At 49.0% G+C, this 12319-nt stretch overlaps 1 protein-coding gene across 1 annotated transcript in view; it reads left to right on the top strand.

Annotated features, from left to right (window-relative positions):
• PCNT (pericentrin) overlaps window positions 1-4690 on the top strand; it is a 126854-nt gene extending 122164 nt beyond the window's left edge. The window contains exons 43-45 of the mRNA XM_023739100.1: window positions 232-617; window positions 2424-2551; window positions 3010-4690. Of these exons, the coding sequence (XP_023594868.1) occupies window positions 232-617; window positions 2424-2551; window positions 3010-3050 (555 nt within the window). The 3' untranslated portion in view covers window positions 3051-4690. The remainder of the gene's footprint in view (window positions 1-231; window positions 618-2423; window positions 2552-3009) is intronic.
• Window positions 4691-12319: the final 7629 nt, after the last annotated feature.

Raw genomic sequence — 12319 nt, 5'->3', positions numbered from 1 at the left:
GGGCTGTGCTGGGTGGGCCCCAGGGATGGAGCCAGGGGGGGGGGCGGGGCACAGGTGGGCCCTGTCCTGTCCGCGGGATGGAGCCACCTTTGACGGGCGGGCGCAGGTGGGCTCTGTCCTGTCCGCAGGGCCTGTGCCGACTGTCACAGAAGTGACTTCAGCCAGTGTCATATCAGCTTTGACTGTCAGATTTTCATAGTTCTTTCTAGAAAGTAAAATACTTGGATTCAGCCTCACAGGCCGCACCTGGTGATCTCTGGGGTTTCTGCCTGCCTCTTCCTAAGCTGCGTAGAGGCGGCACCCTATCCCCATCTCTCCTGGTGCCCTCCTGGCCGGCCCCTCACAGTTGCCCACACGGGTATGGGGTCAGGTCAGCCTCACAGGAGTGAAATGTGGGACATGTGGGCGAGCATTCCAACTAAAATGTGCCCGTTTCTTTTTCTGATCCCTGCATGTTCTGTAATTCTGGGGGAAGAAGCACCAATGTCGCAGCGGCAGCCACCTCTGCCCGAAACCACAGGGTCTCCTCCAACCCGGGATGCTTCGCCTGGCCTTGTCAGGGACCCTGCCTGTGGCACCAGGCCCACCCCAACAGCTTCACCACGCAGGAAGGACAGGTCAGTTGGGGTGCTCCAGGCTGTCCGTCCACTACAAGTGGGACGAGATGCCAGCCTCCGTGCTTTTAGACGGTAGCCACTGTGGAAAACCAGCCTCCGAGGGCGGCAGCTGCTCAGATCCTGGGTCTGCGGGGGCTGCAGGCCAGGGCTGCTCCCAGAAGCCCTCAGGGCCTCACGCGGCTTCGTTTTCCGTAGGAGTTGGGTTTTCACACACACGTATGTCTTTGTATTAGTGGCTCAGCTGGCAATTGAGGTATTATGGTGATATTGTTAAAACACACGTTTTCTATTTAAAAAAAAAGTTTTCCATTAAGAAATAATGGGACTTGTGGTTGTTTAGATTGTAAAATGTGATTTTGTTTAAAAATTAGAGTTAAAAGTTTCCCTGATAACCCGTGGTAGTTCGTCAGTGGGGCGTATGTCACTCGTCCCAGCCTGAGGCTCGTCTGGGGACGCCAGGGAAGGCGGGCACACCTGTCCCGAGACGGCTGCGTCCTCACGAGGTCTCGCTCTCCTTCAGCCACGGAGCCCCTGATCCCAAGGCTAATTACAAAAGATGTGGTTTCCATTCCATTTCCCCAGGCTGAACTATGTGAACAGTCCTACTGGAATGAGGGCATCCTAGATTATGAGCCATTTATTTCACCTGTGACTTCTCCAGTGTTTGGAACACATCCGTAACGCGTACGGAAAGTCTCGACTTGGAGTCTGTGAATACGTGCACACAGACACGCTAAGAACTGCGCGTAGATGTGCCTGGTTTTTAGTTCTCTGCGCATTTTCCCAGAGCTCTGAAATGAGCAAGCACTACTCTTGTCACAGCGAGACAAGTCCTTCAGGTGTGTCACTGGGCCAACAGTGTCCCCAGGGGCTGCTGTGCTGGTGACCACCTGTACAAGCTGGGTCACGTGACGAGCGTCATGATCTCTGAGTCTCCTCGTCTTGGCGGGAGAAACCATACATACAAGGGTTAATGGCATCATTGTGCTGGGGGCAGATCAGAGGTTACTGATTTGACAAAATGACACCAATTAGTGTCATCTTTGAGCCTGCTAATTTTTCCAGCTCGTTGCACATGTGGCTTTTCATGACCTCTGCTAACGATCTCCCACCCATCACCATCTGTAAGGCTTCAGAAATGTAGCAGGACAGGGACCAACCCAGTGGGAGTCCATGAGTCCATGAGGAACAGTCTGCTCGGCAAGGCCCGGGACTTTGTCCGTCTGGTGCCTGCCTGACTGGCTAATATTTACTGAGAGGATAAATGATGACTGAGGGTGAGCAGGAGAATGGTCCGTGCCGTGAAGACATCAAGAAGCTCGTCAGTCAGAAGGTGAAGGATACAAACTGTGCTTACTGGGCCTTGTAGAAAATGACAGGGAGGACAGCTGACGTGGGGACAGATGGCTGTAGGTTTTACTCCAAGGAAGGCAAGTAGGTGGTTGGGCCGCCCCTCAGGGCACAGAGGGGTGGCATCTGAGGACACGGGTGAATGAGCCAGTTTAGGTGAGACACACATGTGAAAATGTAGTGAATAAAAATGATATACATTTGTTTTTACTCATTTTAACTCTGAGACAGAAATTGGTTTTAAATGCACGGTGTGGCACTTTTATTAAAAAACAGGTGTACGGTATTTTTGAGTTAAAGACTGCCGAGAAACCTAGTTAACTCCGTTTCCCACAGCGTGTCTGGGTGAACAGGACCCCTCGCTCCCACGTGCACACTGAGCTCACTCGCCACGCTGCTGTTTGTTAAGTTCAGCTCTTTGTTTGTTTCTTGATGTGGTGGTTTGTCTGTCTGAAGGTCCACTCCATCTCCAAACTCAAGATCAGAAAGGCCCCTGGATGCTGCTCAAGATCCGGAACACTCCTTGACAGAATACATTCACCATTTAGAACTGATCCAGCAGAGACTAGGGGGGTTACCTTCAGGTAATAACACGCCTTCTCTTACCATTTGAAAAATATTACAACTATCCCTAGAAAAGTAAACTAAGGTAGAAAAGACTTCTGGTGTCCAACTTACTACTTGTTTCAGTCTTAATAATTGACTGTCATTAAATACTGTTAGAACAAAGAGTATAAATGAAGATACCTTTAGAAATGTGAAAACTAGTCGTGTTAGGATGGGTTTGTCATGACTCAGTCACCACCTGGGACTCTGTCCTTCCTCTTACACAGATGGCACAGAAAGACGGTATTTCAGCCAACGCATAATTAGTCCAGTGTTTATCTTAACTTCCATAATTTGAGTCATTATATATTTTAATTGCAATTCATGTTTTTACCAAAATAAAGATGAATTTAGTGTGGTATTTAAAAACTGTGAAATTGTTTTTAAAAGATATGTGAAGACTTCTAACAAACTGCTACGCGATATCTATATCTAGATTCCACGTCAAAAAAATCCTGCCGCCAGAAGATTAAATGATGAATAAAATCCTTGTGGATCGTACCTGTGACAACTCTGTTTGAGGAAAAGATTTGGTTATTTTTTCCTAAAGAAAGCTTGTGATGTGGCATGGGATACACGTTCACGGCATCGGCCCTCGAGTGCGTTAATCAAGTGTTCAAACCTTTATGCTACAAAACCCGACGGAGTGTGCCTGGTGTAATTTCAGTTCGTTTCGCTCCTTGCCCTCATGAGGTAATGTACTCTCGTGAACAGGCGCGTGTGCTGTTCTGGGCGCGTCGGCAGAGCGACATCTGCCTGCCTCCGAGAAGGGTAAACTGAGGATGGCTTCCTGTTGTTTATCTTCCTAAACTGGACAGTTGGAAACTTTGTTTTAAACAGAAAATACAAAAATCAAAAGGGGGAATAAAATTAAAGCACTGTTTTATTTATGAGTGGCCCTTATTTTTTGTTCTATCCAGCTTGCTTGCATCACTGGCAAAAAAATAAAATATAGACTTAGAACTTTTGTTAACTCCTGAAAATGAAAAATTCCCACGGAATGCAAACACTTTTCACCTAGTAAAGCCAATTAGCCACTTGCCTGTTGTTTAATCTTAACTTGCTTTGTACTCTTATTTCTGAAAGCCGCTGCCACTGCTTTTCACAACTCTGATCATCTTACATTTTATTCACAGTCACTTTTTGCCATGCAGTAATGCCTAGCCAAACTCAAACATCCGTCCCCAGAATTCTAGTAAATATACAGGTATATTTATAAATATTTCAGTGATTTTTTTTTTTTTTTAAGGACCTTTCAGCATGATTTTCATTCTGCTGGACTTAGACTTCCCTATGAAATAACTTGTTCTCTATCATTACGTACTTTTTCAGTGGTTCTTCTCTCAGTCTTCAACACTGACAGGTGTTTGCATTTTCTGAGGATTAGTCAGCACTGCGGCTAAGGTCACTTGTTTTACAAGCTGTCACCTCTCCACCTTTCTGCCAGGCTGGAACTGCTGAAGCTGACATCTCCGTCAGCCCTAAGAGCAGGACCCCCCGAGATGCCTCTTACAGTGTTATGCTCCAAAGCGGGAGCCACCAGGAGACACACACCAACTTGTTAATATGGAGATTGGTATTTAAAGACGAGGCATTCACTCTGCCTTTTTATGGATGAACTGAGGTCATCCCTTGTCGATGAGGGAAAATTCTTCTCTACAGAAAAAGCCAGCCGATTCATTCAGAAGGAACAATAAGAAAATTCCCATTCTTCAACCTCCAGTGAAATAATTCAGGGTAAGGTTCATCGATAGATGCTAAGACCAAGGTGAAATTTTGCTTTTACAATGGAAAGATCTAGTGGTCACCAGCTTAACCAGGTGATCAGACTAAGCTAGCTAGCTGCCGAGGAGTTGGCTCTGACTCATGGCAACCCGTGTACAACGGAAAAAAACGCTGCCTGGTCCTGCGCCATCTTCGTGATTGCTCGCGTGTTCAAGTCCATTGTTGTAGCTGCTGTGCCGGCCTGTCTCACCGAGGGGCTCCCTTCCCTCACTGGCCCCCGACTTCACCAAACATGATCCCTCCTGATGACGTGTCCAAAGCAAGCGAGTTGGACAGTGTTCTGCTGTGATCCATAAGGGTTTCACTGGCTAATTTTCAGAAGCAGATCGCCAGGCCTTTCTTCCTAGTCTTAGTCTGGAAGCTCTGCTGAAACCTGTCCACCATGGGTGATCCTGCTGGTATTTGAAACACCAGTGATGTAGCTTCCGGCATCATAGCGACGTGCAAGCCACCACAGGACAACAAACTGACGGGTGGTGGGATCAAACTAAGCACTGCTCATGTTGGGGGCCTGGTATTCAAGGCTTCCTGATGGGATGGGATGTGCACAGCATCACCTATGGAATGTTCTCGCTAGAAGCGTTTAATGCAAATATAATCAAGTCTTCACACCTAACTTCGTTTACAGGAAATACAGAGGGTGGAAGACCAAATGAAATCAGACCACGATGAACAAGACAAACAGGATATTCTCCAGGTCCCTGGTCTAGTGTCACCAGACAGACAGTGGGAAACAAGGAGGGGCCCGTTCTCAGTTAGAAGACACTAAGGAGACATTACCAAACGCAACACGGGAAACTTGACTGGTTCCTAAATCGCTGGAAAAAACAGCTTAAAAAGCAGCTTTGGGGATAACTGGGTAAATCTGAATATGTATTGGAGAGTAGATTTGATCGAATTATTTTCATAGGTGTGATAATAATTACATAAGGGAATGCTTCTTGGGAGTCTTATGCTGAATTATTTAAGTGTTAAGAGTTAAGACTTTGTAACTTACTTTGAAATGGTTCAGCCAAAAAGCTTCATGCCCTCTCACAAACACACGTTCACACATGTATATGGATTATGTAAACATGACAAAATCTCTTTAAAATATCAAATCTGTTGAGTGGGTATACTGTTTGAAAACTTTCATCATGAAAGATGGAAAAAAAAGATACATCATGACCAATTAAAAGTTTGGCCCAAGGATGCCATCACTGAACACAGGGTTATCAGTCAGAGTCCAGGCTGGAAAACAGAAAACACTTCAGGTTTTCAACCGTGGAATTTAACACAAGGATTTGATTACCCTGCTGAGGGAAGAGCTGCCACAGAATCGGGACGTGGAGGCAACCCCCAGGTTAGCGAGAACAGGAAGCTTCCCGATGGCATGATGTGATGTGCACATCGTCGCCTGCGGAGTGCTTTCCAGGATCCTCAGAGCTGTCATTAGGACCAAGGGCCGGGTCTCCGGCAGAGCTGAACCCACCAAGGAGATGCACAGGCTGCCAGAGATGCTGCCTGAGGCAGAGCAAAAGGAAAATGCGCATCTTTTGCCTCCTGCCCACCTATTCGCCAAAGCTAGACAAGCGGCCCTGGGACAGGTACCCTGCCGAGGCCACCCCTGCTGAGCGGCACAGAAAGGGCAAAAGTCCGTCTGAAGGCACAAGGGCAAGTGAGCAGCACGGCCCACCTCTTTTGCTACTCAGCAGTTGTTCTCACCCTTCTCCCCATCCTCAAGTCCCTAAAAATAACGCACCTGCCCAACGTGAAATATTCTTTATGAGAGAGAAGATGCTCTGGTTCTCTTGCCAAAGTCCCATGAGGTGTCTCAGCTATCTCAATAGCCCAGGCTCTGCAGATAACAGACAGACTTCATCAAGCCTGGATCCACCCCCTTGTAATTTGGTGGCCTATGTGTTAATTTATAAAGGTACCAACGACATGTCATAAACAAAATCTGAGGAGAGATGGTCAATGCGTACATTACAATAAAGATGCTATGGCCCGTTGTTTCTCTAACTAGCTGTAAGGCTTTAACTAATATCACCTCCTTCCATCGCCTACTGCTTGTTCTCTGCCCCTCAACCAGCACCTTGGCTGGCTGGCTGATCTAAACCTTCCTTCCTTAAAGATTTCAGACCTTAATGGGCTTGCTTTATAGGACTTCTTATTTTTCTTCTACAACTGAACCTAACAGTACTAAGAACCCAGAGATGCCCAGTGAACCCACCAGATTCCAGACAGATTTTCCCTTGGTAGTTGGGATCAGTCACACCAGCCAGCCTTACCCATGCTTGTTGGTTCAGATGACAATTAAAGGGACCTCTGTCATACCTGGTGGAAGCAATCCTCCCTCGGGAAGGCAGAGCCCAGGGTTGTAGGATGGGAAGCAGAAATTCCTTTGGGGGTTATCTGGCATAAAAGGGCCATTCCTATATTCACCCCTGTGTTCTCAGGCCAGTGCATTTTGGCTATGGGAGAAATGGCACCATAGATGGGTCACTCAGAGCACTATCACATCCTGTAGTATATCACGCCATCTTAACGGGGTATTGTCTTCAATCTGGCACTCTAACTGGGTCTTTAGCAGGCTGTTCCACCGTTGATTAGATGAGCTATTTCTGGGTGAAAGAGTCCATAGTAAGATCAAGGAATTCCACGTTCATAAGCCCAGTGCCATACTTCTTTTGGCGTGCTGAGTTTTCTGGTCAGAAGCCATGGTGGTCAGTGAGGAACTGTGGATGTCCACAAATGAGCTCTGGGCAGGAAAAGTAGGTCCATATCCAGAATAGGAGTGGAGAGAGGCAGGGGACGTCATGGGAGAAAAGGAATGGGAGCAGGAGCCACCTGCTCGTGCAGTTTACCTTCGCCTACTTGACTTGCTCCAGCTCAGTCTCATACACAGCACTTCCATTTGATGATGGGTTACTGCCGCCTGTGCCAGACATCACGGCTTGGTGGTCAGACAGCACCCCAGTGCACAACACACAGTCTGAGCTGCATATCGTTTGATATCCCATGGGCAGGTGTAGCAAGTTAGATGCTGTGTCTCAAACGGGAGAACTGAGTTATCAGCAGAAGGTGGCAAGGCTTTGCTCCAAAACCCTAGGGACCTGCCCCAGTGGGGCTTCACATTGTAGCTCCACCCAGCATCCCGAATTGCAAAAGCCCGTCCTAAGGCCAGAGTAGCCGGGCAGTTTGCAACAAAGCTGCAAGTCTCTTACTGCCCAGGTCTGAAATCCAAACAAGCCAGCCAAGCCTTGTGTCTTCGTCATGCGCAGTGCAAGGTGGTGTTACTAATCTTTCCCTTTAGAGAGGATATCTGTGATATTCCAGACTATGCAAGCCCTAAACAGGCAGGCCCCTGATTTTTCACAGGATTTCTCTCCCATCGTTTAACACACAGAAGCCCTGGTGGTGCAGTGGTTAAGAGCTCAGCAGCTAACCAAAAGGTCAGCAGTTTAAATCCACCAACTGCTCCTTGGAAACCCTGTGGAACAGTTCTGCTCTGTCCTATTGGGTTGCTATGAGTTGGAATCAACTCGACGGCAAAAAGTATTTAAAACTGGACGCGAGCAGCAACATTCCATTGAAAAGTAGAAATAGTATAAACAAGATTGGGCCTGAACAGATCCAGAATGCATAAGTAAATGGCCCAAGTAAGTGGTCAAGCTCATGACGATGCTTTTTGTCTGAATGTGAAATGTTTTGATCCTCTTTTCTGATAGCCACCTACCATGTACCTGAGGCTACATCTATCTGCTCTAACAGGTATCACACCCTGCACAGAGGCTGCTATTAAGGCTACTGCTTGGTTGAGTTTGAGGTGGTGTACTATCATCCTCCAGTATCCTTCAGATTTTTTCAGGGCTCATGCTGGTGAATTAAAGGTACATCGGGGGATCACCACTCTGCGTCCTTTAGATCCTAAAGGTGGCGCGAATCCTCTGCCGTCCCCACCCCTGGATGTGGTACTGTTTGCAGGAGGCAGAGGCTTCCGCTTGGCCTTTCCCGCTGTGACAGCTCTAACCCTACAGACCAAGGACTAATGCTAACTGCCAAGTATGTCAGTGCTAATTACACACTTGGGGCCTGGGGAAATGACCAAGTGGGTCCACAGACCTAGTGGACCTACTGTAAGATGGACCTTGGGCAGGATTTCATTAATCACCTGGCCACCATACGTGTCCACTCTAACGGAGAGCACTGATGATGCTTCAGGTGTCTGGATATTGAAATCAAGTTAGACCCTGTGTTCATCAGCCTTCAAAATATTTGATTACCTCCCCCAGGGTATAAATACCAAAGGCAATGGCTGGTGGACCTTTGGAGGGCTTGGGGACTCCTTTCTGTGTATACTTGTTGTATGTTCCAGGGTCTTTTCTCTTCGCATTTGGCCACCTCTTCAGTCAGCGGGTTCCATGTCTGAAAACTGGCCCAGGTCCCAAAACCGGGTGTGGGATCCTAATTTTTATTGGGGAAACCAGCTTGGTTTTCCGTCATCCGTCCTTGATTTCTGTTGGTAGTATCCTTCTCAGCCTCTAAGGATGCTAGGTTTTAGTAACCATTTCTATAACGCTATGGGTCAGGACCCTTGGCTGCCACTCAGACCTTGCCGGTCGTCATCACTGTGGCCCTCTGACTTCTGTCAGTTAAGTGCTACCTCCTGGACTCTTGTTTCAGGGTCATTGCTATCACTGAGCCATCACTGAACGTTTCAGCCAAGTAAGTACCCTTTCACCAGCTCGCTTCTTGTGACCTTTGCAAATGCTGTGTCATTTTGTGCTTCCCACTGGAGTACCGTCATCGGGTGGGTCTTGAGTAGGAATCGACTCAACGGCAACAGGTTTGGTTTTTTGGTGGGTCTTCTGGCAGCACAGAGTATAAACATCTCACCACGCCCATATCCCTGAGCCTGAGTCCCTTCCTCTGCTGCCTGCCACAGCAGTTCTGGCCCTTCAGCTTTGCTCATCACGGTCCATAACTCTTTCCATGTGTGGTGTTTTTAAAAATACACCTGCAAATTCTTTTAGACTTCTCCATTCCGAAGACGAGTCTAATTCCTCTCCCCTTGAATATGGGCAAGATTTAGTGACTCATTTCTAACAAAGTAGCAGAAATAATGCCATGTGACTTCTAAAGCTAGTTCAAAAGGACACAGCTTTCGCCTGGCTGTCTTTGGACACTTGCCCTTGGAACTTCGCCATCACACTGTGAGGAAGCCCAGGCTACAGGGATCGGTCAATGTGGGTGTTCTGGCTGACACTCCCAGCCTGGCCTCCAGCCAACTTCCAGCATCAACTGTCAGATATGTGAGTGAATAAACCTTCAGATTATTCCAACCTCCAGCCCTCGAGCTGCTCCAGTTGGGACTCTAGGCATTGTGGAGTAGCGATGAATCACCCCCACTCTGCCCTGCGCCCAGTAACCTCAAGAGATAATGATTCTTGTTAAGCCACCAAATTTGTAGTAATTGTGTAGCAATGGATACTGTGGTTCTAGGAGCCATCCTTTTAGGATGTTTGCACCATTTCCTAGAGCCAGGTGTAAATTCCCATATCTTGAAAGACAGTTCACAAGCCAATAACCTCTCCTCTATTCAATTTGACATTCTGGCTCTTTATCAAGCACCCTCATCATGTAGCCCTCTGCATACTTCCCCAGCTCCTACCAGTACACGATGCCTGGGTTTTGCGGCTCTTCTGAGGGAGTAGGGCTACACTTTCCTTTCTGTCTCATCAGGCCAGCATGTCTCCAGCTGAGTTTTATGCTAAGAAGTAACTAATTATATGCATAGTGTCCAGTAAGTGGGCAGGGGAGAGTGTTAGCTTTTAGCAGGGAGAGGTGAGCCACATTTGTAGGCTGCAAAGGTTCAGGGCAATCTGGGGAGTCAAAATCTTTGCCAGCATCAATCCAGATATCTCCAACCTAAGTGTCATGGGCCCAGATTTTCCCAACCAGGGTCCCAAATTTGGCACAACAGACTTGCCTTGGTTGAGTGTTTTACCATCTTTCGGGTTCAGTGACTCAGGATATTAATTCCTACGTCTGGCCCTTGTTTTTCTCCATCATCCAGCTGCAGGAGATTCTTTGTATGCAACTCAAAAGGTTCTGTGGCTTTCAACTGTCTGTTACTTGAGCGCATCAGTGGTGTCAGCAGTAACCATCTAATCCTGCCATCCCTCCTTACAGCTACTAGTTTCACCACAGGTCACAACTGGATCAGCACTTTGTGCCGCGGGCTGTGGGTGCTCCATCTACCACAGGTGCTGAGTGATTCGGTCTCAAACCTGATCACCTGCTTTCAGACTGCTCTTTGTACCAACTGTTGTAGGATGGTGCTTCCAGAAGCAGATACTGAGATGCAGTTTGGCATAGGAGATGTATATCTGGTATCAAACCTGTGAAAGTTAAAGAAAGCAAACCTGTACAAAGGACTAAGTTTAAATGGGATCCAGGCGTGGCGAAACGCTGGGCAGCCCAGTGTAAAACTGTGGATCGAGCACTGCCCATCAGGAGTTCCACGTTGACCGTTTAATGGCAAGATCTTTATATACGGTGAAACCTGTGAGAGCTGGAACTAGCTTGTTTTTCCAGGTCTGGCAAGTTTTCCACCTGACGGTGCAGTCTTACCACTTTCCTATCACTTTCTATCAGTGGAAAATGGCTTGGGTTGTCCTTCGCTGACAGGTTTCCACCTTTTACACAGGTTCTGGCTTTCGCGGGTTTTACTGTACCTGCCTCACTCAGTCACCTGATGGGGGCTGCCTCAGAAACAATAATGACCTTAGGTGGCTCTCCACAGATGGATGGTACATTTTCACTTCCACCATAGGTCACCCTCGCACCCACTCAGATACACTTCCCCATACACATTCTGGGGACCAGCTCCTTCGGGATTCTTACAATTCTTGGTCTGTTCAGCTCCATCAATCCTCCAGACCCCCAATGCCCTGTTGTTGTTTCATCCGTCCTCCCACATCGCAAGGTCACCTGACAGTCCGAGATGGCTGCTGGAACTCCGCCTTGGTCAATATCGGTATGCCTCTCAAGACTATTTGAAAGTAAATGAGTTAACACATAAAGGCCTGAAAAAAATGCCTGGCGCACACCCCAGTTTACGTGTTTGCTATGATCATGGCAGAAATGCAAGGACAGGAGTTAAAGGTGCCGAGGATATCCCACCAAGGTTCCTGAGAATCAAAGGAAAGCAGAGCCGCAAGAGTGAGGCACACCTAGTCCGGAAAGGGAGGAGAAATGTGGATGAGGATCACCTGGGCTGGTCATGGGCGAGGAGGCAACTAGGTCGCGCACGGGGGTCCGCTGGGCCGCAGACCCTCCTCCGCCCTTGGAGTCAGAGCGCGTCCGGGGCGGCGGCTCGGACCTGCGGGAAAACGCCCGAGAGTCCACGTGGGAAGCCCAAGCTGCGCCTCGAGGTCAGGGCGGGGGTCCTCGAGGCCGGCGCCAATTCCGGACGCGCGGGGCTTGCCGCGTGGCTCACGGACTGGCAGTCCCCGCCACCGCGGCCGCCCCGAGGCTGCCCGGTCTGCAGGCTCCGCCGCTGAGACCTGCAGCCCTAATACACCACTGGACGCCCTACACAGGGGACGCAGCCCGCCGCCGCGCCCCAGAGCCAGGAAAGGCGACCCTGACCCCAGCGCAGAGCTTGTTGGGAGTGACGCTCTCCCGCCTCGCCCAATGGAAGTCCAAGGTGTCCTTGACGCGTCCTCCGGACCAACAGAAGCGGGCTTTCAGTGTTGCTGGGCGGGACCGAGAGTTCCCAGGCCGCGGCCGGCGATCTGCCGGCGCACGCGCATTCCTAACCTCGCCCATCCCCCCCGCGCACGCGCGTTCCGCACCCGCCCTCTCCGCCGCGCACCGCGCTGCCCCAGCAGCCTTTCCCGCGCACGCGCGCTCCCGTACAGAGCCGGCGGGATCGGGTGCGCGCGGGGCGGCCGTGCCTTGAGGAACCGCCC

The sequence above is a fragment of the Trichechus manatus genome, unplaced genomic scaffold (assembly GCF_000243295.1).
Source record: "Trichechus manatus latirostris isolate Lorelei unplaced genomic scaffold, TriManLat1.0 scaffold00128, whole genome shotgun sequence".
Lineage (NCBI taxonomy): Eukaryota > Metazoa > Chordata > Mammalia > Sirenia > Trichechidae > Trichechus > Trichechus manatus.
Note: the sequence above shows the minus strand (reverse complement) of the source record. Positions and strands in the feature narration are given on the sequence as shown.